Source organism: Eubalaena glacialis, chromosome 16, assembly GCF_028564815.1.
Source record: "Eubalaena glacialis isolate mEubGla1 chromosome 16, mEubGla1.1.hap2.+ XY, whole genome shotgun sequence".
Lineage (NCBI taxonomy): Eukaryota > Metazoa > Chordata > Mammalia > Artiodactyla > Balaenidae > Eubalaena > Eubalaena glacialis.
This window is the reverse complement of record NC_083731.1, coordinates 74,331,608-74,359,203: the sequence shown is the minus strand read 5'-3', so window position 1 is coordinate 74,359,203 and position 27,596 is coordinate 74,331,608. Positions and strand designations below refer to the sequence as shown.

General features: G+C 45.5%; 2 protein-coding genes across 2 annotated transcripts in view; both read left to right on the top strand.

The window, feature by feature from the left end:
• Positions 1 to 7,722, top strand: part of LOC133076383 (uncharacterized) — a 13,475-nt gene extending 5,753 nt beyond the window's left edge. Inside the window, exons 3-4 of the mRNA XM_061170923.1 lie at positions 4,932 to 5,012; positions 7,519 to 7,722. Of these exons, the coding sequence (XP_061026906.1) occupies positions 4,932 to 5,012; positions 7,519 to 7,668 (231 nt within the window). The 3' untranslated portion in view covers positions 7,669 to 7,722. The remainder of the gene's footprint in view (positions 1 to 4,931; positions 5,013 to 7,518) is intronic.
• Positions 7,708 to 27,596, top strand: LOC133076577 (transmembrane protein 272-like). Its single transcript, XM_061171126.1, has 4 exons — positions 7,708 to 7,784; positions 16,483 to 16,542; positions 27,295 to 27,377; positions 27,466 to 27,596. The coding sequence occupies exons 1-4, from the start codon at positions 7,721 to 7,723 to the stop codon at positions 27,493 to 27,495; spliced, it is 237 nt and encodes a 78-aa protein (XP_061027109.1). The 5' UTR covers positions 7,708 to 7,720; the 3' UTR covers positions 27,496 to 27,596.

The following is a 27,596-nucleotide window of genomic DNA, read 5'->3' as shown; positions in this document are numbered from 1 at the left end:
AAATGTGTGTGTGTATGTGTGTGTACACATACATATACGTACGTACATATATACTTGAAAGAAAAGCTCCAAAATACCAACAGTTGTTGGGCTAGGAGTCCTGCAGTTGTTTATAATGACAAATGGTTTTCTTTTCTCTATGACCTAATTTTTCTGTTACTTTACTTTCATAATTTTAAAGAAAATATTACAAAAGAGGAAAAAATATTTCCCCTCCGCCATCACATCATAGCCCCTCTTTTTGTTTTTCCTCTTGAGGGACTTATTTCTGCTTATCTGTGCCCCTACAAGCTACTTATTGTCTCTGGAATTTGGGGAAATAATTTACGTTTCCTTTCCAATGATACTTTCTTTTTCTTTTGGAGTAGATCCATTTATTTCAAATTAATTTACATGAATGATCCGTGTTTCATAACTCCAGGGAGGAGAGATCTACATGCTTAATTCTGCCAAAATACTGGCATTGAGACTTCATCACATTTTCTTGGTGGAAATGGAGAAAACAGCTTTCTGGGGATTCATGAGTTTTCTCTAATTGTGCATTTGTGTACACATGTATTTGCTAGAGATATGGTTCACTCCTCTTTTTTAAATTAAAAATTCAATCCAGTGATACTTCTTGAATGTTTTAAATTATAAACGTAAACCTGCTCATGGGTGAAAAAGCAAAGCAGTATTAGGGTATAAAGTAGAAATGAACATACTTCGCACACCTTCCTCAAGCACTTTCCTCTGGCCCGACCCCTGTGGCCCTATACGTGGCTACTTCTCTCCACAGGTGACGTATTAACCATGGTTTGCTGTGTGTGCTCCATCTTTTCCTAGGCATGTCCGTACACATGTGGACATCATTTACATTAATGAGATTGTACTGGACACACCCCTCTGCCCACTCTGCTTGTGATAAGTTGTGTCAAATTGCCCTCCAAAGAAGTGGCACCACAGCCTAGCTGTTTCCCTGCCCCCTCACTAGAATCCTAAACTGTTCTTCATCTTTGCTGATACCTCATGGTTGTTTTAATTAACACTTCATTCCTTATCATTGTGTGACGTTGAACATAATTTATGAAGTCGATTGTCCAGCATTTGGGACCTTATGTGGGAATTCTGTCTTCTCCTTCTGGCTGGGGCCAAAGCTCGTTTCCCACATCAGAGCCACCTGTCTCCTAGGGAACATTCTTTAAGGTGTGACAGAATTAGCAGCATATCATTCTTTTTTACCTCTCATCCATCTTGCCAGTTTATAAAGTAAAAGCCTGAAGGAATAAGAATGGCCTCATTTATAAGATGGATCTAATACCTGTACCTTGTGTTGGTTTGTCTCATTGGGTCTGATGTTATAACCGATAAGGGTATCATCGTTTTTTTAAATGGATGTTTCTACCACTGTTTGCAGTTAGTGACTAAAGAAAGCAGTCAATTTGGGATATTCAAATTTTTAAAAATCTCTCTGTATCCCTACACTGTTTTTTTTGTTTGCTTGTTTGCTTTCTTCAAAGTTCGCAGGAAACTAAAGCATGTGCCTCTTAGCCCAGTTAGTGGCCCAAGGTACAAATGCTTGTGTTATGATGTAACACAGACAAATACAGGTGGTTTCCACAAAAGCTGCTATGAATTTGAAGACTGTAATATCTTGGGTTGTAGGTATGATAGGAACAATTCACATGTTGTTTTAAAGAAAATTTATACATTTGTGGCAACTCCACCACACAAATATGAACAGTTTGCCCTTCTTTCTCTTTCCCCTGTTATTTCCCTTGCATGACACAGAAGGAAAGTGTTGGCCCCTGGCTACGTGTGAAGTCCACACCAACCCCTGAGAAGAAAATCCCACTACCTTCTCAGTGTTATTTATGTGCTGCTCCCTGTGCTATTGAAGTTCACAAGTCCTGAAACTCCAGAGGGCTGTCTGAGGGCAGGGATGCAGAGCATCTGGAGCTGAGACAGGAAGAGAGGTGTGTAGGGACTGGTGACGTGTCCGGTAATGTTGCCAGTGACACAGGGAGGGGCTTTCTCTCCCCCGGATACCCCACAGATGATGAGACTCCCAGAGCAAGCGCTTTGTGTCATAACGTGGGACACACCTGTTCTTAATCTAGAAGAGTGAGGTTAGGAAAGACCCTTAGGAGCCCTGCTGGGCCATAACCCACTCCTGCCCTTTGAGACCGGGTTTGTCCTTGGGTACAGGACAGTTGTTTTTCTAGATGGGGTTTTAGTGGCTTAGCTTACGTGGCACCCCTGTGGTCATCGACCTCAACAAGTGTGGACACCAACAAAAAAAATCTGTAATTCATTCAGTAACTAGTTGTCCACAGCTGGGGGCCTCCTTTCTGTTTGACAAAAGGGTGCACACCTGGTAAACCCCATCAGGCCAGGGAACTGGCCTAGTTTCATGTCTCCTGGTGAAAAGCCAAGTCAGTGATGGGGAGGAAGCTGTTGTTTAATCTGGGCTTCAGTTCCCCTGATTTTCTGTGTGTAGGGCCACCAAGGCGACAGTTTTTGCAAGCACATTGTAGAAAGAACGAATCCTCGTGAAGAGACATTCTAACAGTAGTTCTCGGAATCATTCATTAAATGTATATTGAAGACCTACTATGGGCTGTGCACGCACGTCTTCCACAGTTGTTTCTGGAAAGGCAGCAGAAGGAGGCAAGATCATCAGGGGATAGCCGGGAATTGCCCAGCACTGCATTCTGTGGGAGAAAGGGCGTGTGACACCCTCGTGCTCAGCTCGGATGCTTTGCGTCCTGTTTTCTCACCGCAATCAAAACTATGAAAACCAGTTCTGGTCAAGTGAGGGCAGGCCTTTCAAGCTTGACAGATCTTACGACCCCTGAGTTCTAATCTAGCTGTGTGACCTTGGGCAAGTTCTTAACTCTCCTGATCCTCCGTCTCCTCATCTGTGAAATGGGCATGATACTCCTTACCTGGTGAAACACGATTGCAAACCCACAGGACAGATGGAGAAGGTGCGCCCACCTCCTTGCAGCCCCTGACTCTCCCTGGGAAGCCCTTCCTTTCTGGGTTTCTTGCCCTTTCCTCCTGCTCGGTGGTAAGAAGGACAGGCTGGGCTTGGAAGTCTCAGAGGCCAGGTTTCAAATGAGTCCCAGAAGCCTCATTTCAAATCCCAGTTCTACCTTTCAGTAGTTAAGCAGCTTTGAGCCTATGAACTGCCCGAATCTCAGTTCTCTCTGTGCCTCCTGGGGAACCAGGGGGACGAAATGAGGTGACACGTGGAAGACCTTGGCAGGGCGCTGGCGATTTGCCTCTGACTTCGGACTGACCCGTCTCCCATCACATCGACTCCGACTTGCTGTACAGGGGCTCCTGCAGATACCACGCCAGCTTCTGAGTGTGACACATCCTAGAAGCAAAGCGATAGGGAATAAGAGCTCCATATCTCTTTGTAATCCCTGGAGCTGAAAGCACTGGCTGAATCACCCTGCCTGTGAGTTAACAGAGGATCAGCAGGAGAGAGAAGCTGCCAGAGCGAGCTCGGCCTGCCAGGGTGGCCCCCCGCCAGCAGGCCCTCGCTGAGCGACGGCAGTGGAGTAAATCACAGCGAGCAGCAGCCTCCGGCTGTGTGCTCTCCTCCTCAGTTATCACTTCCCCACATACCCCGTCACTGCCAGCACCCGCCGCGCTCAGGTCCTTCCACCTGGGAGAGCCGGCGGGCAGCACTGCCGAATGCCGCGGTCCCCTGGTCTGCAAGTCTCTGCGGTACCAGCAATGAGGCCTTTTTAAAAGTGTGCTTGAAAATGGAGCTGTGCCCTTTCAGGACAGGTTCCTGGAGGGACTTTGCGTATGAAGTGAGGATGTTTGGCCCAGGTCCTGTCTGGATCAGCCAGCACCCTACCCTTCACCCCCGGAGCTGACCTCTCCCAAGCAACAAAATGGTAGAAAATTGCAGAACTGTCCCATACTCAGGCACTAGGGGCAAAGGGACAGAGCGTCCACCCCAGCTCCCAACCTAATGCCTTTACAGGGCTACCTCATTCCCTGGGCAAGAGAATTTGCTGTGCTACCTGATTGGTTGGATTTTGGTTGTGTATTTTATTTTATTAATTTATTTATTTGGCCTCGCTGCGAGGCATGTGGGATCTTAGTTCCCCGACGACCAGGGATCGAACGCGCGCGCCCCCGGCGGTGGAAGGGTGGAGTCCCAACCACTGGACCGCTAGGGGAGTCCCTATTTTAAAAGTTATGGATATTTCTTCCAAAGAAGGGAAGCTCTTTCTCATAGTGTCAACTTGCTTAAACCATAGCAAGTCCACAGTGAAGCCGTGGTGGGTCTCCAGGCCTCCTGGGTCTCAGTCCAGGCTGCTATGGTCAAGTCCATGCTTACCCTTTTTCCGTGGACCTTGGAGAATGGTGTTATAATCAAGAAAGCTACGTGTGTGTGCGGAAGTGAGAAGGGCTTCAGCTCTGTCAATATATCTGAGTCAAATCTGGGCTCTGCCAGTTGTCAGCTCTGGCTTTAGAGCGAATCTTAACCTCTCTGAGTCTCCAAGGCTCCATCTGTAAAACTGAGTTAATAGTACTTCCCAGGATTGTTGTGGGGATTAAATACAAGAAGATGTATGTGAAGTGCTAACCTAACACCTGGCACTTAGCAATTGCTCAATAAATGGTACCTATTATTACCTTGCCCTCCAGGCCCTGTGTCTTCCCAGCTGTGCATCAGTGGGCAAGCTTCTTAACCTCTCTGAGCGTGGTTCCCTCATCTGTGAAATGAGGGGTGTTTCAGTCTGATCATGGCTAACAAGGCCACACCTGCAGGCTGACCGGTGTCAAAGCCGGCACCCAGAATCCAGGCTGATTGAGGCCACCTGCAGGCACAGGTGACACACACAGAGGTGGTTAATTGGTGCCATGTCAGTCCTGCCACAGCTTTTCTAACAAATTATGAATAAATTATGTTTGATTCCCAGAACTTTGTCAGCAAGCAAAAACAATGCCAGGAGGTGTGGAGAAGGCGTGTCATCGGTGCATTTCTAAAATTGCCAGCAATGGTGAGTCACAGCTCTGAGAAATGTCCTAGTTTTGAAGGATTTGGGCTTCACTTTGGGCTTTAACAAGTCTGAAATCACATGACTTGTTAGAGCCCAAAGTGAGCCCTGTGGGTGGTCTGTGCTTGGCTCAATGTGGCCCCAGGGTAGAGCTGGGAGGATAGTGTCCTGACCTCTGTTGATGACCCTACTTCTACTCCTTATTTAGGAACCTTTAGCTTTTCGTAGTGCACAGGATGTATTTTCAACATAATATGCGTTTGGAAAATGTTTGAGTGAATGGAGTCACTGATACAACCAACATATAATGGCAGCGGAGCTGGGGGACGTGCAGGGAGATGTGAGTGGATTTGGATTGGGGTGGCTTCCCGCACCCCCATCCTACCCTGTCTCCTTGCCAAATTGGACTTTCCCCACCATCTCCTGGTGGGGCCCATGTGTACAGAGGGGTTGGGCCACATTACAGAAGGCCCAGGCTATATCATAACATTTGGAATATCGTTAAAACAAATCCCAGACCTTGGGGCTCCTTGGGGTGAAAGCATTTACCTCCTACTGAGACGTGTGGTCTGTCTTTTATACAGATGATGTGTGAATAAAGGGAATCTCATGGGAAGTCTTAAGCAACTTATCTTAGAGCAGTAATATTTGGAAACAGCAGGCAGAGGGTAGAGTGGACTAAGGTATAGGGTCAGGAGACAAGGGGATGGTGGATGGGTGCCCGGTGACTATGGTATTGACATGGTGATACCCATGTATGATCACAAACTCCCTACCTCCCTCTCCTCTCAGGATAGCTCGTTCACTGCTGTATCCCCAGCACCTCCAATAGTGCCCAGCACATACTGGGAGTGTAGTAACTGTCCACCGAATGACTAGATGGGTGAATGAATGAACCACCAGCTCCTAATACAAGCTTCTCCTCTAGCTAATGTACCCAACCCCCATCTCATCCTCCTCAGGCACAGCCTGACATTTTACTCCCTGCAATGGCTCTAGGTCGCACAGCCCCCTTCACCTCTGCAGCATACCTACTATATGGGGGCCAGAGTGGGGACAACGGTCCTAGACCCATTCCTGCAGAAGAGAAAGTGAGCTTCAAATCACTTGAAAGACTCTTTGTGAGTGGACCCCGTTCACCTCTGTGTCATCTCCTCTTCTTTCCCTTCTCACCCTGGAAAATGCAGCCAGACAAAAACACCAGGTTCACTTTTTCCCCTGGGCCTTCCAAACTGCATTACTGGTTGGAAGGGAGAAAAAAATAGTAATTACGCAGTGGAAAAATTGGGAAAAACTCTGACGGGTTCAAAATTAACATCACCAATGAGGGACAGATGACCGTCATCTGTGCAGAAGTCTGGCTGAGAAGGCACAACCTTAATCCAAACACGAGGGAACAGGGGCAAACCCGAAGTGAGGACTGTTGTCTTAGTCCTTTTGGGCTGCTATAACAATTTGCCATAGACTGGGTGGCTTATAAACAGCAAAGGTTTATTCCTCACAGTTCTAGAAGCTGGAAGTCCAAGGTCAGGGTGCCAGCATAGCTGGGTTCTGATGAGAGCATCTTCCAGGTTGCAGACTGCTGACTCTCCCTGTATCTTCACATGACGGAGAGCAGAGAGGAAGCAGGGTCTCTCTTGTCTCTGATAGGGGCACTAATCCCATTCGTGGGGCCTCCACCCTCACGACCTCATCTAATCCTAATTACCTCGCAAATGTCCTACCTCCTAAAATACCATCACATTTGGCTAAGGTTTCATCATGAATTTAGAGAGGACACAAACATTCAGTCCATAACAACCATATTCTTCAAAAATGTCAACATGATATAAAACAAACGGAGTCTATGGAAATGTTCTAGATTCAAGAGGACCAAGGAGATTCAACAACAAAAGGCAATACCCGACCTTAGATTGGATCCAACCAAATTAGAGTATGGATAGTAGATTAAAGTATTCTCTCATTGTGAATTTAAGGAAGTTTGCCAACTGTACTAAGGTTGTAAGAGAATGTCCCTATCCTTAGGAAATACACACTGGGATTATTTCCAACTAAAAGTTTAAAAACTTAATACAGGAAGCATATAGACAAGAGAAACCGAGTGGTAGGTATCTGAATGTTTGCTCTGTTGCTCTCTACTTTACTGAATGTTTAAGAATTTTCACAATTAACAATTCTTTTAGAATTTAGACTGGAAAAAATCTTCCCTGGTCTTATCCTGAATTTCTTACAATGCTGCCCTAGATGCATCTACACCACAGTGTTTTCCTTTCGAATGACTTTTAAATTTTCTTCTATATGGTTTGTACATTTCCTGTAAAGTACTACATACTTATGGAATGAGAAAGCAAAGTTCTATTTTAAGAACAATCTTCAGATATTCCCTTTAGGTGGATTGGCAGGTCCCTATCCGCATGTGAAGTTAGCTAAGTGGGGGAGGGGAGGGGAGGGGAGGGGCTTGAGGCCTGAAGGAGTGACCCTTCCATCTGTCTGTCCATCGAGGGAGCAGGGCAGTCTCTGTCACGGCCGCAGACCCCACCCAGCCACCTGGAAAGCTCTCCTGCGCCACTGCCCAGCCCTGACCATCAGCCTCCCCGTCTCACACGTTCTTTCCATCAAGTTGATTCTGCTGCAGTACGGCTGCTTCCCTGCACCCTGAGGCTGGCCTGGAGGATCGATTTAATAACTGGGAAGCAATGAAACCTTGATGAATGCACGTGCGGTGTGTGCAGCCGGCCTCTGGCCATCACAGGATGACGCAACTAAATGTGACAGGTACGGTGAACCCAGGTCAGGGCACCTGTCAGGGCGTCCTGGGAAGCCCTCTTAGCGCCACTTGGAGATGGCAGCTCAGTGAAGCCAGGCACAGGGGAACACTGGGGGAGAGGCCTTCCACCCTGAGACTGGACCAGAGGCCAGTGACCCTGGGTGTTTCAGCCCCCAGGGAGGTGGACAGAGGCTCAGGAAAGTCCACATACTGAATGTCGAGAGGCAGTTTTATGGTATGATTCTGGCTGTGAGAAATAGCGCATTATTTTATTTGATTTTTAAAAATTAATTCATTAATTTTATTTATTTATTTATTTATTTTTGGCTGCGTTGGGTCTTTGTTGCTGCGCGCGGGCTTTCTCTAGTTGCGGCCAGCGGGGGCTACTCTTCATTGCGGTGCACGGGCTTCTCATTGCAGTGGCTTCTCTTGTTGGGGAGCATGGGCTCTAGGCGTGCGGGCTTCAGTAGTTGTGGCTCGCGGGCTCAGTAGTTGTGGCTCGCGGGCTCAGTAGTTGTGGCTCGCGGGCTCTAGAGCGCAGGCTCAGTAGCTGTGGCGCACGGGCTTCGTTGCTCCGATTCTTAAGCACTTGCCACCAGGGAAGACCACCCCCACCCCCGATTTTTTAATGTGCTTTTAAAACTTGAAAACTTCTCCTTTTGTAGGTAAAATTAAACTGACTTCGCGTTCCTACTTGCCAGCAAAAAAATCAGTCTTGGGCATTGCGGTCACAGAATTCAGGATGTGGGGCAGGGGATCACGTTCACCTCTTTGGGGGTTGGGGCAGGGGAGGCGCCTGCTCTGCAGGCAAAGCCATCATAGGCCTGTACAGACGCTTTGTGCAGCTTCTAAAAGGTGCCCTCCTGGTAGCGGTAGCCTCAAGGACACACAACTTAGGAAGTTGTCTTCCAAGAAAAGGGCATCCCTTCCTCCAGGCAAGAGGGATTTCCACCTTCACGCATCCCTTAGCCTCACCCCACCCCCTCTTTCCTGCACAGACCGCATAGCAGTGCACTCTGTCCCTACCATGGGGCCAGCACCTGCGCCAAACTTGGGATGTTGGGGTCTTTCCAAGCCGGGGGGCCTGGTGGCCCCTCCCTAGGTGCTCCTGGTAGCAGTTCCCTCTGGACGCTGCGAGGAACCGCAGAGCCATCCAAGAACTTCACCCCTCATCAGCCTACGAGGTCTCCACGCCCGCGCACACGCCCCCCCCACCCCCCGTTGCTCCTCCTCTTTGGGCACTTTCCTCCATCCCTTTCCCTTGGGACAATCCCAGGGAATTGCCCTCAGTGGGCTCCAAGATGCAAAATTTGGCATCTCTCGTCAGGGATCAGAAAAAAAGATTCTAACACCTGTCAGCGTGATACTTGTTACTATGTCATCCTGTTACATGGATGGTGGAGAGTCTTAAGCCTTTGGCAAGTCACGTGGGCAATGGAGGTGGTTTTACAAAATCCTGGAGCTCTGGGCTCCCAGATTCCAATAGGTTCTCCCAGCACGTTAAATGCAGTGAATTCTGAACGAAACACGTTTTTTTCCCCAAAGCTCCTCCTCTTTCCATTTCTCCCATTTCTGTCAATGCCACCACCATTCTTGCCACCCAAGCTCAGCACTTGAGTCATTTTCTACTCCTTTCTTTCCTTTATTACCACATCTAACTGGTACTCGAGACCTGCCCCACCTACACCTCGTGATCACCCTCCAGGATGAACGATGGCTCAGCCTCCTCACTGGTCTCTCAGCCGTCATCACCATTCCACTGGCCTCATTTTTTCCAGTGATTTGACTTTGATTATGTCACTTCCCAGCTCCAAATCCTACAACTCCCTTGATCTTCCTAATAAAATCCAAATGCCCTGATGTAGATTGGAAATGCCCTCTATTCTCAATACCTTGTTCCAGTCTTATTTCCCAGTTATCTGTTATGGATGACCTATGCTCAGCTAAATGGGAGGATTTGTCACTCTCCCAAACCCACCCTGATCTTTTCTTCCTTGAACCTTTTCCTTTAGGATTTTCCCTTTGACTGAAAAGCCTCCGCCTGTCAAAACCCTACCCATTCATCAACGTCCAGTGCCAATATCACCTCCTCCTGGAAGCATTCCTTGATTTCCTTGGGACTCCTCCCTCTTCTGGGCTTCCTTACCGCTTCATGCACCTCTGGTGGCCCCTCACACACTGATCTGTATTGGCCCCTGGGTACACATCTCATCTCCCTTATGGGGTTGTGAGGTCTGTGTTGCTGAGTTAGTGGGGGGCTGAGGAACAGGCCAGGTGAGAGGGTGATGTGGGTGCTGATACAGGGATGGAGAAGAGGGAAGGATGCAAAAAGTGAGGCAGAGACAAAATCACTGGATGTACCAGGAGAGGGCAGAAGTGGCACAGACGACTGAGGTTTTGGTGCCTTTATAGACGCAGGGAAATGGGGCAGTTTGGAAAGAGGACTTTAGTTTGAGTTTATCCTCCTGGACCCTTTGCCAATTGCCTCCTGGGTATTTGGTCGCTGAGTGGAGCCCCCAAAAGGTGGTGTTGCAGAGAAAAACTGCTGGGTCCTGGTCTCAGTTTCCCCATTAAACTATTTAAGCAAGAGAGCAGGGGTTACACTTACTATTCAAAAGAACCAGGTTCTGGAGATCCTGGAGAGCAGACTAAGCTAGAAGCCTCCCACTTCTCCTACCAAGATTGCTCCCTTTAAAAATGCTTTGGGGCCTCCCTGGTGGCGCAGTGGTTGAGAATCTGCCTGCCAATGCAGGGGACATGGGTTCGAGCCCTGGTCTGGGAAGATCCCACATGCCACGGAGCAACTGGGCCCGTGAGCCACAATTACTGAGCCTGCGCGTCTGGAGCCTGTGCTCCGCAACAAGAGAGGCCGCGACAGTGAGAGGCCCGCGCACCGCGATGAAGAGTGGCCCCCGCTTGCCACAACTAGAGAAAGCCCTCGCACAGAAACGAAGACCCAACACAGCCATAAATAAATAAAAAAAAAAAGATTAAAAAAAAAAAAAAAAGTCTCTAAAAATGCTTTGGATATTTCTGGTCATGTATTTGGACTGATAGCTAGGTGCTACTATGTCTTTAACAAGTGATGGTGAGAGCAGCAGAGTTAAACCCACTTCAGGATGTGAGCAGGAGCCCTGAGCTGGTTAATCCTGACACCGCCCCGGGAGGCCATCCTTTCAGGCGGTCCTTTTTCACAGCCTTCATTGTCAGGAATCAGTTCATCTGTGTTGTTGGCATAAAGAATGATTCAGCTCCAACCTCTTGATCCTAATATCCTTCTCCCACCGTTGCTCTAATTCTGAATTATTTTCTCCTTTGGGACTCTTGGTTGACTTGGCAGTTTCACTTGGTTCTTTTAAATGGACTTGATAGAAACTCATTTCATCAGAAACAAGGATGTGGCCCTCTGAGCCACATTGGAATCAGTGCTTAGTAAACTCGAAGGCAGGGAGGTATTTATTAGAGGTGGTCATTGCTATCAAACCCCCGTCCTGGCCTGAGCAAGGTCAGCAGGAAACTCAGCTGCTGTCTCAGAGGGCTGTCCTCATCCAGACTGCGTACCAGCTCTCCTGGGGTGCAGGGGGATGTGGGGGTGGGAGCAGGGGTTCCAATCCCTGGCTGTGGCTTGAGTGGTCCTCATTAGGATTGAGTGGTAAAGAGGTCCCCGTGTGAGTAAGGCTGGTTACTTCCCTCCCAGTGAAATCCCACAGCCCAGCGTGGCCCCAACACCTCGCACTTCCCTGAGCAAACAGACTCTTAGGAGGGCCTGGCTTAGAATCTCCAGCACTGCTTATAAAAAGGATGGAGCGTGGACCGCCTACTTCACAGTCAATGGTGGAGTTGCTTGGAAACACAGATTCCCAGGTCGTGTTGGCAGAGATTCTGACTTCTTAGGTCCAGAGTAGCCCAAGGGAATCTCAGAATTACATCTGCAAGGGTGAGAGCGGAAGTGAGCCTGAGACCTTGACGGTGGTGACGCGGAGAGTCTGGTGCTAATGAAGCCTGGGCTGCAGATGGGCTCAGGGAGTGATGTCAGGTTTAGAGCCATCCCATCACGGCTCATTCGAAGTCCGTGCAACCCACCCGGGTCTCCCTCGCTTGTTGTTTCTTCAGTTCTCTATTTGATCCTGGGGAAAGGGCTGGGGGAGGTGGTGTCTGAGATAAAAGGGAAGCCACGCCCCTTCCATCACGAAGGGAGAATAATGATGATAATAAGGGCCAACATTTACACAACTGTTTATCGTGTAGCAGACCTTGTGTTTAGTGCCTTACGTGGGTTATGACGTTTGATCATTTTAACAAATCTCTTGGGAAAGTCCTATAATTATGCTCATGTCTTAAATGAGGACATTGAAACCTCAGGGGTGAAGAGCCCAGCCATCCACACTGTAGGGCATGGAGTGGGATGTGAGCCCGGGCCATCTGGCTCTAGGTGGCGAGTGGTCCTGCTCTCCTCTGGGTGGTCCTTAGGAATGTTCTGGCCCCAGCCGTCTCTCTCAGCCTTGCTCCGAGGTAGGAAGCTTGCGTGACAGGGACCTCTGTGTCACTGAACACCTGGATTACACATGTGGCCAGGTGGCACCATCTGTCACAAGCTCCCAGAGCAGTGAAGGGTTTTCCAGAATGCCGATCACTTTATCATTGTGATAACAAGCTCAAGCCCAGAAATAGAGATGGGATTTCTCAGCTTCCTGCCTTTCTATCACATATCAGCAAGAAATTTTTTCTTCGACCCCCATTGTAAACTGGGAATTAAAACAGATGTGGCTATATTAGTTGACACTCTCCCTTTAATCAGCCACGTTGCCGGCAGTGCTGTGTTCCCCGTGATCAACAGATCACCCTGCTGCGGAACTTGCCGGGACCAGTTGCAGAATGAAAAGGCAGGGAACCCTGTTCAAGAAGCAGGATAAAAATCCCTGTTCAAGGTACTGAAAGAGAAAGCTTTTTCCTTTCTTCCTCAGTCTCTATTGATCTGTCATAGTATTTTTCGTTTGCCATTTAATGACATTTTAAGTAAAGAAAAAAGAAAAATTGTTAATTAACAATCTAAAATTATTAGCATAAATTTTACCATTCACCTTAATATTATATAATGACATTTTTTTGCGGGGGGGTGTCAGCCATGGAGCTTGTGTGATCTTAGCTCCCGGACCAGGGATTGAACCCGGGGCCCCAGCAGCGAGAGCACCGAGTCCTAACCACTGGACCGCCAGGGAATTCCCTATAATGACAGTTTTAAATACAACTGTAAGAGCATTTAACCCAGATGTAGAATCACCAAAATCACACGATTTGTGTTTCATAGCTCTTACGTGGATATGTATTTGCTTTTTACCAGAACAGTGGGAATAATACACAAAACTAATGCAACTCTTTTCATTTCACTTCTTGATACATGTGCATTCTACCAACACCCTTTACCTTCTGCTTACTGACGAGTAAGGAAGGGCTGAAGAGAAACAGATCTAGGGTTTGCCCTATCTTTCCCTTTCTTCTGTGTCATCACTTTGGGATGAGTGGTTGGCTGATTCAGGGAATTCTCCTGTATAAGAAAGGATGTGATAGGGCTTCTTGGTCATTTGTGTTACTTAGAACACCACTGTCTTCTGTCTGCATTTGAAGCAAGTTCTGTTTCAAATGAAAAAGGTGGCCTCTCAGGGTTGTCAGTGCCCCTGCTCACTCAGTGGAAGACATAACACACTTACTTTCTATTCATTTTGAGTCTTAATGAATGTCCTCACCCGTGGGCCCAGCAGAATTGGAGAACACAGCCAGGAGAGGCAGCCACACTCACCACATGTATCTGCTCACACCTGTGCTCCATTGTCCCATCAGACTTCACTTACAAAGTACAAAGTCAAAGAAAAATTCATTGAGAAATTCAAGACCGCAACAGAAGAGCAGTAAACCAAGTGCAAGGTCCTCCTCAGCACAGGGCCCCATGTGACTGCCCAGGTTGTGTGCCCATGAAGCCGGCTCTGATGATCAGTAAATATTATAGCTAATTCAGAGGAGGGTGGTTTGAGGGTAGGAGTGAAAATTGGGGCAAATCAGTCTGCATGCCTGCCCTTTTTTTGGCATTTCCTGGAAGTAAAGGTCAAGATTGGCATGAAGGGCAACTTAAGGGGGCTTCTTGAAGAAGAGGGATGACCCCTGCCATGTCCATCTCTGCTTGGAGAGTTAGTGTCAGAGCTTGGATTTAGTGGTGTGGCTGTGAGGTTCCTAGCTGCAGACACTTGCAGCCTCCAGAGATGACTGAGACTCACAAATAGATCCGAAATGTTTGACAATCTGAAACTGGAATGGACCTAGTAGATTTAATTAATTAAAGTGGGTTTAGGACTTCCCTGGTGGTGCAGTGGTTAAGAAGCCTCCTGCCAATGCAGGGGACATGGGTTCTATCCCTGGTCCGGGAAGATCCCGCATGCTGCAGAGCAACTAAGCCCGTGCGCTACAACTACTGAGCCCGTGTGCCACAACTACTGAGCCCGTGTGCCACAACTACTAAGCCTGTGCTCTAGAGCCCACGAGCCACAACTACTGAGCCCACACGCCACAACCACTGAAGCCCTTGCATGCTCTAGGGCCCGTGCTCTGCAGCAAAAGAAGCCACAGCAATGAGAAGCCCACACACTGCAGCGAAGAGTAGCCCCCGCTCGCCGCAACTAGAGAAAGCCCGCGTGCAGCAACGAAGACCCAATGCAGCCAAAAATAAATTAAAAAAATAAAAATAGGGGCTTCCCTGGTGGCGCAGTGGTTAAGAATCTGCCTGCCAGTGCAGGAGACACGGGTTTGAGCTCTGGTCCGGGAAGATCCCACATGCCGCGGAGCAACTAAGCCCGTGCACCACAACTACTGAGCCTGCGCTCTAGAGCCCGTGAGCCACAACTACTGAAGCCCGCACGCCTAGAGCCTGTGCTCCCAACAAGAGAAGCCACCACAATGAGAAGCCCATGCACCACAAGGAAGAGTAGCCACTACTCGCCGCAACCAGAGAAAAGCCCACATGCAGCAACGAAGACCCAATGCAGCCAAAAGTAAAATAAAATAAAAATTAAATTAAAAAAATAAAAATAAAGTGGGTTCAGTGTAAGTAATAGAAAACCCAACTCAAAGTGGCACAGATAATAAAAGGGGATTTATTGGTTCATGTCAATGGAAAGTCCAGGAGTAGTTCAGCTTCATGAGTGGTGTGATTCAGTGGGTGACGGATGCCACTGAGGTCCTAGTTACTTTTTGCCTCTCCACTTTGCCTTCCACGTGTCAGTCTCATCCTCAGGCTGGTTTCCCTTCTCGGTGTCAAGATGGTGGCCAGCAGCCCCCAGAGCAACTTGCTTCCTCACCAGGGTCCAGGGAGGGAGAGAAGCCTTATTCTTGGAAGTTCTATCAGAAGAGTGAGAAAGCTTTTTTACCTTTCTCTCAGTCAATCTCCCCTTGAGTATCCTTGGCCCAGAATGAGCCAAGAGCCCATCCACCAACCAAAAACATATCCAGTGAGTGCAGCTCTGCCAATAACTTAGGGCTAAGCCTCATGTCCTTCTCAAAAGCCCAGCGGGAGTCAGCTTGTACCAGAGCACATAAACTGCATAGGAGAATGGGGAGGTGGGGAGGTGGGGAGACCAGAACAAGATGGGGTGACTACCTGGAGAGGATGGAGTGGATGCTGAGGAGGCTACCATGCCATCTACCTCAGGGACCCTCCCTCTGCTCTCAGGGCTGGCATTGGACCTCGCAGAAAACATAAATGTGTGATGCTGTCTAAACTGTAAACGTGGGAACAGGAGTGCAGTCCTACCCAAAAGACATTCAAATTCATAATTTAAAAAATTGCTGACCAAGCAAAACCTATATCTGCAGGCCATTTAACAGACAAGGAAACCAAGAACCAACAAGGGGAACTAATTGCCTGATCATAATGGTTGCTGTATACTGAGCTTGTGTGTGCATCTGCTAACGCACGTTACAGAAGAGAATGATGGGGCTTCAAGGAGGCCAACTAATTCTAATTCGCTCAAAGCCACACAGCTAATGAGTGACAGAGGTGGGATTTGGACACAGGTCTATCTAACTTGCATGCCTCTGTCCTTTCCCAGTGCCAGAGGGTGAATTGGCTGCATGAATAGGAAGAAAAACCCCAAGCCAGTTCAGAGCTCTGTTCCACTGTGTATCAGTAAGAAGCTGTAGGAGACCGTCTAATATATACTATGGGATATATAACCCATAAATAAATGGAAGGGAAAAAGACTTTGTGAAGCAGATTCCTTAAGTGATAAAGCAAGTTGTCAGTGAACCTTATGCAGGGTAGGGAAGAGCCATCTGCAGTGGGTACAGGCTCCCAGGAAGCACAGGGTAGATGCCGCCTGGCTCCGTGAACGCCGGTGGCTTCTGGCATCCTGGCACTGGCAGAGCAGCAGCTTATGGACTCCTTTTCTAGAAGCTGCCAGTCTTTGGAGAGGTCGTGCAGGAAATCTGGGCCTTCGAATTGGCAGCCTGATCAGAAGAGACATTCAGCCGTCTCAGAGATGCAGGTCCTGGCGTGCAGCCCCTGCCTCTCCTGCGGAAGCCCCAGGCAAGCGGTGACCTCCTCCCCCATCTGCTGCCTTGAGAGAAGGGCAGATTTCACGGAAGGTATAAGTAAACTGCAGTGGAAAGGAAATGAGAGTCTCTGTGTTCTAACCCGACTCTCTCTCCTTCTCCTTACAGCCTGCTTCGTGTTTCTGCTCTGCACTTTCCTGGCTCTCCCGCTGTCCATGGCCTTCACAGGTGAGCTGGCTGCTGAGCTGCTGGATGCCCCAGGTCAGCCGTGTCCGGCCAGGGGACGATGGTACTCCATCTTTAAACATAAAATGTGCGATGGGACTTCCCTGGCGGTCCTGTGGTTAGGACTCGGCGCTTTCACTGCGGTGGCCCTGGTTCAATCCCTGGTCGGGGAACTAAGATCCCGCTAGCTTTGGGGCATGGCCAAAAAAAAAAAAAAAAAAAAAGACACGAACAAACAAAAGCAAAACGTGCACTAGGAAGAGCTGGCCAGGCTGATGATTTCCAGACACATGTGAGTCACACAGAATTACTTGCTGAATGTTTTAAAAAGACAGAGTTCTGGGACCTGCCCTGGGGAATACCGATGCAGTATGTCCGCGGTGAGGACAGACATCTGCTTTTAAAAATCTGTCCCTCGATGATTGTGGTACCTCTTGCCCAGTTTGGGAGCCACTGGGCCAGAGTTTTCCCAAGGACCCTTCCCAGTTCCTATGCTCCCATGTGGATCAATATGAAAAACGAATGTCAGGCTATGGTCATTGTCGGCACTCTATACATTCTTCTGCTGAATGAATGAGTAAATATTTCCATTAGTAACATATATTAAATGATCTCAATTATCCAGAAGTATGAAGTATGAGGAAAGGTTGAGGAGGTGGGAAACTCCTTGAGTAGCCAAAAATCGTTTTCACGTCAGTGAAATTAAACTCACAGCCTTGAATGTTGCTGATGGGAGCCTCCAAGCTCTGCACATGGAATCTAGCTACCCCTGTATATTTTATCACAATAAAAATATTAAAAAATAATGTTTAAACTTCCATAATATTGCCTCCCCCCCCCCAAATCACTACATCTGGTAGTTTTACCAACCGTATTGGGGAGAATTCTAAAGCCTGAAGAGGGTAATTGTGGTACTGCAGGTCAGTCAGAAAGAAAATCTAGAGGTCCCAGGCAGTACACGAAGCACACCAGGGAAAGATGCTTTTATTACATTTATTAGGGTCCTTTTAAGCCATCTGTGTGCTGATTGGCTCTGCTGTGATCAGCAGCTGTTTTTACTCATTAGCAATGAGCAGGTGTGTAAGTCATTACTCATGTTCATTTCACAGCTGGGCTTTGAATGGAAAAGCAGTTCCTACCCAACAACTTTGGCATCAAGTACGGATATTTAAAGGTCTTTGAGTGAAAAGGTTTTCTTGAGGCTTGGAAAGTACTTCCATCTAATAATGGCTTCAGCAAAACATCAGAGATATCTAGAAAGGCAGGCCTCTATAGGCTGATGATTGGATCAATGTGTGTATTTGATTTTACTCTGATTTTACCCTGAATTTGTAGGTCTCTCTATACCTAGAAATTTTTATTCATTTCAAGGGAATATGGTATAGTCATAGGAAAATGGTTTACTTCCTCTGTTTAAGTACCAAGGCCTTCGTGGGAAATAAAATGTCAAATCAAAGCTAAAATTTTAAATGCCATTTAATCAGAAGATTTTTTTTTTTTTACCATGGCTGTTTTGGTTTTTTATTTTGGAAAAATCGTTTAATCCAAGAATCATACTTCCACTCATTTCATAGGGATTGTCACATGAACCAACCAAATGTAAGAAAGCCAAGTTTCAGGACTTCCCTGGTGGCACAGTGGTTTAGAATCCGCCTGCCAATGCAGGAGACACAGTTTCAAGCCCTGGTCTGGGAAGATCCCACATGCCGCGGAGCAACTAAGCCCGTGCGCCACAACTACTGAGCCTGCGCTCTAGAGCCCACGAGCCATAACTACTGAGCCCGCGTGCTACAACTTCTGAAGCCCATGCGCCTAGACCCTGTGCTCCACAAGAAGAGAAGCCACCGCAACGAGAAGCCCGTACACCGCAATGAAGACCCAACACAGCCAAAAAAAAAAAAAAAAGTGCATGATATATGGTTTTAAATAAAACATTGAAGTGCCATTTTAAGTACTTTATTGATATTATATCACACAGTACTTTACAGGTAGCCTAACTTATGAATTAAACATGTAAATATTTTCTTCTCCAAAATATGGATAAAAAGTCTTTTAGAGTGCTTTTTTTTAAAAACATCTTTATTGGAGCATAATTGCTTTACAATGTTGTGTTAGTTTCTGCTGTATAACAAAGTGAATCAGCTATACGTATACATATATCCCCATATCTCCTCCCTCTTGCGTCTCCCTCCCACCCTCCCTATCCCACCCCTCTAGGTGGACACAACGCACCGAGCTGATCTCCCTGTGCTATGCGGCTGCTTCCCACTAGCTAGCTATTTTACATTTGGTAGTGCATATATGTCCATGCTACTCTCTCACTTCGTGCCAGCTTACCCTTCCCCCTCCCCATGTCCTCAAGTCCATTCTCTACATCTGCGTCTTTATTCCTGTCCTGCACCTAGGTTCTTCAGAACCTTTTTTTTTTTTTTTAGATTCCATATATATGTGTTAGCTTACAGTATTTGTTTTTCTCTTTCTGATTTACTTCACTCTGTATGACAGACTCTAGGTCCAGCCACCTCACTACAAATAACTCAATTTTGTTTCTTTTATGGCTGAGTAATATTCCATTGTACATATGTGCCACATCTTCTTTATCCATTCATCTGTCGATGGACACTTAGGTTGCTTCCATGTCCTGGCTCTTATAAATAGTGCTGCAATGAACATTGTGGTACATGACTCTTTTTGAATTACGGTTTTCTCAGGGTATATGCCCAGGAGTGGATTACTGGGTCGTATGGTAGTTCTATTTGTAGTTTTTTAAGGAACCTCCGTATTGTTCTCCATAGTGGCTGTATCGATTTACATTCCCACCAACAGTGCAAGAGGGTTCCCTTTTCTCCACACCCTCTCCAGCATTTATTGTTTGTAGATTTTTTGATAATGGCTATTCTGACCGGTGTGAAGTGATACCTCATTGTAGTTTTGATTTGCATTTCTCTAATGATTAGTGATGTTGAGCATCCTTTCATGTGTTTGTTGGCAATCTGTATATCTTCTTTGGAGAAATGGCTATTTAGGTCTTCTGCCCATTTTTGGATTGGGTTGTTTGTTTTTTTGTTATTGAGCTGCCTGAGCTGCTTGTATATTTTGGAGATTAATCCTTTGTCAGTTGCTTTGTTTGCAAATATTTTCTCCCATTCTGAGGGTTGTCTTTTTGTCTTTTTTATGGTCTCCTTTGCCGTGCAAAAAAGCCTTTAAGTTTCATTAGGTCCCATTTGTTTATTTTTGTTTTTATTTCCATTTCTCTAGGAGATGGGTCAAAAAGGATCTTGCTGTGATTTATGTAATAGAGTGTTCTGCCTATGTTTTCCTCTAAGAGTTTTATAGTGTCTGGCCTTACATTTAGGTCTTTAATCCATTTTGAGTTTATTTTTGTGTATGGTGTTAGGGAGTGTTCTAATTTCATTCTTTTACATGTAGCTGCCCAGTTTTCCCAGCACCACTTATTGAAGAGGCTGTCTTTTCTCCATTGTATACTCTTGCCTCCTTTATCAAAGATTAGGTGACCATATGTGTGTGGGTTTATCTCTGGGCTTTCTATTCTGTTCCATTGATCGATATTTCTGTTTCTGTGCCAGTACCATACTGTCTTGATTACTGTAGCTATGTAGTACAGTCTGAAGTCAGGGAGCCTGATTCCTCCAGCTCTGTTTTGCTTTCTCAAGATTGCTTTGGCTATTCAGGGTCTTTTGTGTTTCCATACAAATTGTGCAATTTTTTGTTCTAGTTCTGTGAAAAATGCCATTGGTAGTTTGATAAGGATTGAATCTGTAGATTGCTTTGGGTAGTATAGTCATTTTCACAATGTTGATGCTTCCAATCCAAGAACATGGTATATCTCTCCATCTATTTGTATCATCTTTAATTTCTTTCATCCGTGTCTTATAGTTTTCTGCATACAGGTCTTTTGTCTCCTTAGGTAGGTTTATTCCTAGGTATTTTATCCTTTTGTTGCAATGGTAAATGGGAGTGTTTCCTTAATTTCTGTTTCAGATTTTTCATCATTAGTGTATAGGAATGCAAGAGATTTCTGTGCATTAGTTTTGTATCCTGCTACTTTACCAGATTCATTGATTAGCTCTAGTAGTTTTCTGGTAGCATCTTTAGGATTCTCTATGTATAGTATCATGTCATCTGCAAACAGTGACAGTTTTACTTCTTCTTTTCAGATTTGGATTCCTTTTATTTCTTTTTCTTCTCTGATTGCTGTGGCTAAAACTTCCAAAACTATGTTCAATAATAGCGGTGAGAGTGGGCAACATTGTCTTGGTCCTGATCTTAGAGGAAATGGTTTCAGTTTTTCACCATTGAGGACAATGTTGGCTGTGGGTTTGTCATATATGGCCTTTATTATGTTGAGGTAGGTTCCCTCTATGCCTGCTTTTTGGAGAGTTTTTATCATAAATGGGTGCTGAATTTTGTTGAAAGCTTTTTCTGCATCTATTGAGATTATCATACGGTTTTTCTCCTTCAATTTGTTAATATGGTGTATCACATTGATTGATTTACGTATATTGAAGAATCCTTGCATTTCTGGGATAAACCCCACTTGATCATGGTGTATGATCCTTTTTATGTGCTGCTGGATTCTGTTTGCTAGTATTTTGTTGAGGATTTTTGCATCTATGTTCATCAATGATATTGGCCTGTAGTTTTCTTTTTTTGTGACATTTTTGTCTGGTTTTGGTATCAGGGTGATTGTGGCCTTGTAGAATGAGTTTGGGAGTGTTCCTCCCTCTGCTATATTTTGGAAGAGTTTGAGAAGGATAGGTGTTAGCTCTTCTTTAAATGTTTGATAGAGTTTGCCTGTGAAGCCATCAGGTCCTGGGCTTTTGTTTGTTGGAAGATTTTTAATCACAGTTTCAGTGCTTGTGATTGGTCTGTTTATATTTTCTATTTCTTCCTGGTTCAGTCTCAGAAGGTTGTGCTTTTCTAAGAATTTGTCCATTTCTTCCAGGTTGTCCATTTTATTGGCATATTGTTGCTTGTAGTAATCTCTCATGATCCTTTGTATTTCTGCAGGGTCAATTGTTACTTCTCCTTTTTCATTTCTTATTCTGTTGATGTGAGTCTTCTCCCTTTTTTTTTTGATGAGTCTAGCTAATGGTTTATCAATTTTGTTTATCTTCTCAAAGAACCAGCTTTTAGTTTTATTGATCTTTGCTATTGTTTCCTTCATTTCTTTTTCATTTATATCTGATCTGATCTTTATGATTTCTTTCCTTCTGTTAGCTTTGGGTTTTTGTTTTTGTTCTTCTTTCTCTAATTGCTTTAGGTGTGAGGTTAGGTTGTTTATTTGAGATTTTTCTTGTTTTTTTGAGGTAGGATTGTATTGCTATAAACTTCCCTCTTAGAACTACTTTTGCTGCATCCCATAGGTTTTGTATTGTCATGTTTTCATTGTCATTTGTTTCTAGGTATTTTTTGATTTCCTTTTTGATTTCTTCAGTGATCTCTTGGTTATTTAGTAGCATATTGTTTAGCCTCCATGTGTTTGTATTTTTTACAGTTTTTTTTTCCTGTAATTGATATCTAGTCTCATAACATTGTGGCTGGAAAAGATACTTGATACAATTTCAATTTTCTTAAATTTACCAAGGCTTGATTTGTGATCCAAGATATGGTCTATTCTGGAGAATGTTCCATGAGCAGTTGAGAAGAAAGTGTATTCTGTTGTTTTTGGATGGAATGTCTATAAATATCAATTAAGTGTATCTTGTTTTATGTGTCATTTAAAGCTTGTGTTTCCGTATTTATTTTCATTTTGGATGATCTGTCCATTGGTGAAAGTGGGTTGTTAAAGTCCCCTACTATGATTGTGTTACTGTCGATTTCCCCTTTTATGGCTGTTACCATTTGCCTTATGTATTGAGGTGCTCCTATGTTGGGTGCATAAATATTTACAATTGTTATATCTTTTTCTTGGATTGATCCCTTGATCATTATGTAGTGTCCTTCTTTGTCTCTTGTAATAGTCTTTATTTTAAAGTCTATTTCGTCTGATATGAGACTTGCTACTCCAGCTTTCTTTTGATTTCCATTTGCATGGAATATCTTTTTCCATCCCCTCACTTTCAGTCTGTATGTTTCCTTAGGTCTGAAGTGGATCTCTTGTAGACAGCATATGTATGGGTCTTGTTTTTGTATCCACTCAGCCAATCTATATCTTTTGGTTGGAGCATTTAATCCATTTACATTTAAGGTAATTATTGATTTGTGTTCCTGTTACCATTTTCTTAATTGTTTTGGGTTTGTTTTTGTAGGATTTTTTCTTCTCTGTGTTTCCTGCCTAGAGAAGTTCCTTTAGCATTTGTTGTAAAGCTGGTTTGGTGGTGCTGAATTCTCTTAACTTTTGCTTGTCTGTAAAGGTTTTAATTTCTCCACTGAATCTGAATGAGGTCCTTGCTGTAGAGTAATCTTGGTTGTAGATTTTTCCCTTTCATCACTTTAAATATGTTCTGCCACTGTCTTCTGGCTTGCAGAGTTTCTGCTGAAAGATCAGCTGTTAACCTTATGGGGATTCCCTTGTGTGTTACTTGTTGCTTTTCCCTTGCTGCTTTTAATATTTTTTCTTTGTATTTAATTTTTGATAGTTTGATTAATATGTCTTGGCATGTTTCTCCTTGGATTTATCCTGTATGGGACTCTCTGTGCTTCCTGGAGTTGATTGACTATTTCCTTTCCCATATTAGGGAAGTTTTCAACTATAATCTCTTCAAATATTTTCTCAGACACTTTCTTTTTCTCTTCTTCTGGGACCTCTATAATTTGAACGTTGGTGCATTTAATGTTGTCCCAGAGGTCTCTGAGACTGTCTTCAATTCTTTTCATTCTTTTTTCTTTATTCTGCTCTGCAGTAGTTATTTCCACTATTTTATCTTCCAGGTCACTTATCCGTTCTTCTGCCTCAGTTATTCTGCTATTGATTCCTTCTAGAGAATTTTTAATTTCATTTATTGAGTTGTTCGTCATTGTTTGTTTGTTCTTTAGTTCTTCTAGGTCCTTGTTAAACGTTTCTTGTATTTTCTCCATTCTATTTCCAAGGTTTTGGATCATCTTTACTATCATTACTCTGAATTATTTTTCAGGTAGACTGCCTATTTCCTCTTCATTTATTAGGTCTGGTGGGTTTTTACCTTGCTCCTTCATCTGCTTCATATTTCTCTGTCTTCTCATTTTGTTTAACTTACTGTATTTAGGGTCTCCTTTTCACAGGCTGCAGGTTCGTAGTTCCTGTTGTTTTTGGTGTCTGCTCCAGTGGCTAAGGTTGGTTCAGTGGCTTCTGTAGGCCTCCTGGTGGAGGGGACTAGTGCCTGTGTTCTGGTGGGTGGGGCTGGATCTTGTCTTTCTGGTGGGCAGGGCCATGTCCGGTGGTGTGTTTTGTGGTGTCTGTGACCTTATTATGATTTTAGGCAGCCTCTCTGCTAATGGGTGGGGTTGTGTTTCTGTCTTGCTAGTTGTTTGGCAAAGGGTGTCCAGCACTGGAGCTTGCTGGCCGTTGGGTGGAGCTGGGTCTTAGTATTGAGACAGAGATCTCTGGGAGAGCTCTTGCCAATTGATATTACATGGGCCCGGGAGGTCTCTGGTAATCCAGTGTCCTGAACTCGGCTCTCCCACCTCAGAGGCTCAGGCCTGACAGCCAGGCCAGAGTACCAAGACCCTGTCAGCCACATGGCTCAGAAGAAAAGGGAGAAAAAAAAGAAAGAGAAAAAAATTATTAAAATTTAAAAAATTAAAAAATAATAATAATTTAAAAAAAAGAGAGCAACCAAACCATTAAACAAATCCACCAATGATAACAAGCGCTAAAAACTATACTAAGATAAACATAAAAATCAGAAACAAATCAGTCGCAGACAGCAAACCCCAAGTCTACAGTTGCTCCCAAAGTCCACCACCACAATTTTGGGATGTTTCGTTGTCTGTTCAGGTATTCCACAGATGCAGGGTACATCAAGTTGATTGTGGGGATTTAATCCGCTGCTCCTGAGGCTGCTGGGAGAGATTTCCCTTTCTCTTCTTTGTTCGCACAGTTCCTGGAGTTCAGCTTTGGATTTGGCCCTGCCTCTGCATGTAGGTCGCCCTCCGGCATCTGTTTCTACCCAGACAGGATGGGGTTAAAGCAGCGGCTGATTAGGGGGCTCTTGCTCACTTATGCCAGGGGGAGGGAGGGGTACGGTAGTCATAATTGGAATGCGGGGTGAGCCTGCGGCAGCAGAGGCCAGCATGACATTGCAACAGCCTGAGGCACACTGTGTGTTCTCCCAGGAAACTTGTCCCTGGATCACAGGACCCTGGCAGTGGCGGGCTGCAATGGGTCCCGGGGTGGGTGTGGATAGTGACCTGTGCTTGCTCACAGGATTCTTGGTGGCTGCAGCCACGGCATTAGTGTTTCATGCCTGTCTCTGGGGTCCAAGCTGATAGCCGTGGCTCGCGCCCGTCTCTGGAGCTTGGTTAGGCGGTGCTCTGCCTTCTGTGGGCAGACAGGGAAGGAATCCCCTCCCCTTGCACACCCCGAAACAATGGTCTCTTGCCTCTTCGGCAGCTCCAGACTTTTTCCCAGACTCCCTCCCGGCTAGCTGTGGCGCACCAGCCCCCTTCAGGCTGTATTCACGCAGCCAACCCCAGTCCTCTCCCTGGGATCTGACCTCCAAAGTCGGAGCCTCAGCTCCCAGCCCCCTCCCGCCCCGGCGGGTGAGCAGACAAGCCTCTCGGGCTGGTGAGTGCTGGTCAGCACTGATCCTCTGTGCGTGAATCTCTCCGCTTTGCCCTCTTGCACCCCTGTTGCTGCGCTCTCCTCCGTGGCTCCGAAGCTTCCCCCCTGCCCACCCCCCGTCTCCACCAGTGAAGGGGCTTCCTAGTGTGTGGAAACCTTTCCTCCTTCACAGCTCCCTCCCACTGGTGCAGGTCCTGTCCCTATTCTTTTGTCTGTTTTTTCTTTTGCCCTACCCAGGTACGTGGGGAGTTTCTTGCCTTTTGGGACGTCTGAGGTCTTCTGCCAGCGTTCAGTAGGTGCTCTGTAGGGGTTGTTCCACATGTAGATGTATTTTTGATGTATTTGTGGGGAGGAAGGTGATCTCCACGTCTTACTCCTCCACCATCTTGAAGGTCCCCCTAAACAGAAGATTCTAATTCTACAGTGAGAATCCCCTTTCTTGGGTTCTGTTGACAAATGTATTGGTCAGGGTGACTTAACTATGCTGCAGGAACAAATCTATCCTGGAATCTCAGTGGCCTAATACTACAAAGGTTTATTTCTTTAAAAAATTTTTAAATTTAATATTTATTTTATATTGAGTATAATATTTTTATTTTATAGTTGATTTACAATGTTGTGTTAGTTTCAGGTATACAACAAAGTGATTCAGTTATACATACACATATATCCATTCTTTTTCATATTCTTTTTCCATATAGGTTATTACAAAATACTGAGTAGAGTTCCCTGTGCTATACAGTAGGTCCTTGTTGATTACAGAGGTTTATTTCTTGCTCATGCAAATTCCAACGTGGATCAGGACCCTCTCCAGGGCTCCCCAAGACTCCCCCAAGTGATGTGATGATGTAAAACTCTAAGCTGCTTTAGTCTTGAGCACTAACCATCTCAACCCATGGTTTCCACTGGGTCAAAGCAGGGGAAGAAAACGAAGGATCATGTGTCAGTTTTTAAATGCTTTGGCCCCAAAATGTCTCATAGGCCGTTGGCTAGCACAAGTCCCACAGTCCTGGGTACCCGCAAGGGGGCTGGGAAATGTGAGGGGCACGTACTGAACAGTTAATGTCTCTGCACAGCCAAGACATGTGTTAGGACCCATCCGAAGGCTGCTCATTGGAGCCAGACTGGTCGCTGAGGGAAATGGGAATTGCTTTCTTATGTTTTAAATAATACATCGTATCACCATTCGTTAAATAGGCCCAGAGACAAAGGCCTGAGGAAAGTAGAGAGAAAGCATTGCTATGGTGAGAAAAATCACCATAAGAAAGGGTGTGGGTTTGGTAGTTTTCCAATACGGTGACTAAGGATTTGTCAGTAAACACGTGTCCCAGCTTGGGGTTGGGTGAGTGAATTGGTCAATGATGATCATATGTTGCCTGCAACAAATATAGCAGAGGATTCTGCACACGGAGGAAGTGTCCTCTTCTGGCAAATCCCTGCCCTGTGGGCCCTGGAAGCAGAGTAAATGGGAGCCTTATATTACACAGTGGATGCATTTTGGGAACGTGAGCCATAAATTGGATCTTGTTTTAAGCACAATGCCTGGATAGGGACTTCCCTGGTGGTCCAGCGGTTAAGACTCCGTGCTTCCACTGCAAGGGTCACAGGTTCAATCCCTGGTTGGGGAACTAACCATATGCTGCACGGTGTGGCCAAAAAAAAAAAAAAAAAAGCCTGGATATTTAAAGGGATTCTTTGGATCCTTTGGTAAAATGAATCATTGATTGGCAACACGGGTTGTCATTCACTGTTTTCATAAAAGCAGAGCATACCTGTAGCCAGTTAATATCCAGACAAGTGGTGCAGTGACCTTTGGTCCCAGCTCTGATGTCCGATGGACTGCTGTTCTGTCCAGTAAGCATCCTGAAGATTGGGTGGCTCGGGAGACTGAGCAGATTCCCTAAGCAGGGGTCGAGCTTCAGTTTGTGTCATTAACATTTTGGCTTTTGTAGACATTTACTTCATTTTCCTAATGGGCATTGTGTTCTTGAAAGCATTTCTCTCAATTTTCTGTTCTGTCCCCTTTGCAGGAATGAAGTTTTTGGAGGACTGTCCCATACAGCCCCTCATTCCTCTATACTTGCTAGTGGGTGGGATCATCGGGGCCTTAAAGGTAATGTGTATTTATCAGTTGTTTGTAGTTCTTGTTGAAATTTAACTTAAGGCGCTGTGGAATGCATCCTTTAATTGTTTGCTAACAGAACAGCTTCCCCGAAGCGCAGCGTTGTTGAAACGACAGGGCCAGGTGGATCCTGAGACCTGCCGCAGAGACTTGGATTTTTCCAGATGAGGAATTTTCACCCAGAGCTTCCCTCCTGCTGCCCCCAGTTCA

Coding starts and splice junctions, on each gene's coding strand:
- LOC133076577 (XM_061171126.1), top strand. CDS start 7,721: ATGCACGTGCGGTGTGTGCAGCCGGCCTCTGGCCATCACAGGATGACG. Junction 7,785..16,482: donor GACGCAACTAAATGTGACAG/GTACGGTGAACC, acceptor TTCTCCTTACAG/CCTGCTTCGTGTTTCTGCTC. Junction 16,543..27,294: donor GCTGTCCATGGCCTTCACAG/GTGAGCTGGCTG, acceptor TCCCCTTTGCAG/GAATGAAGTTTTTGGAGGAC.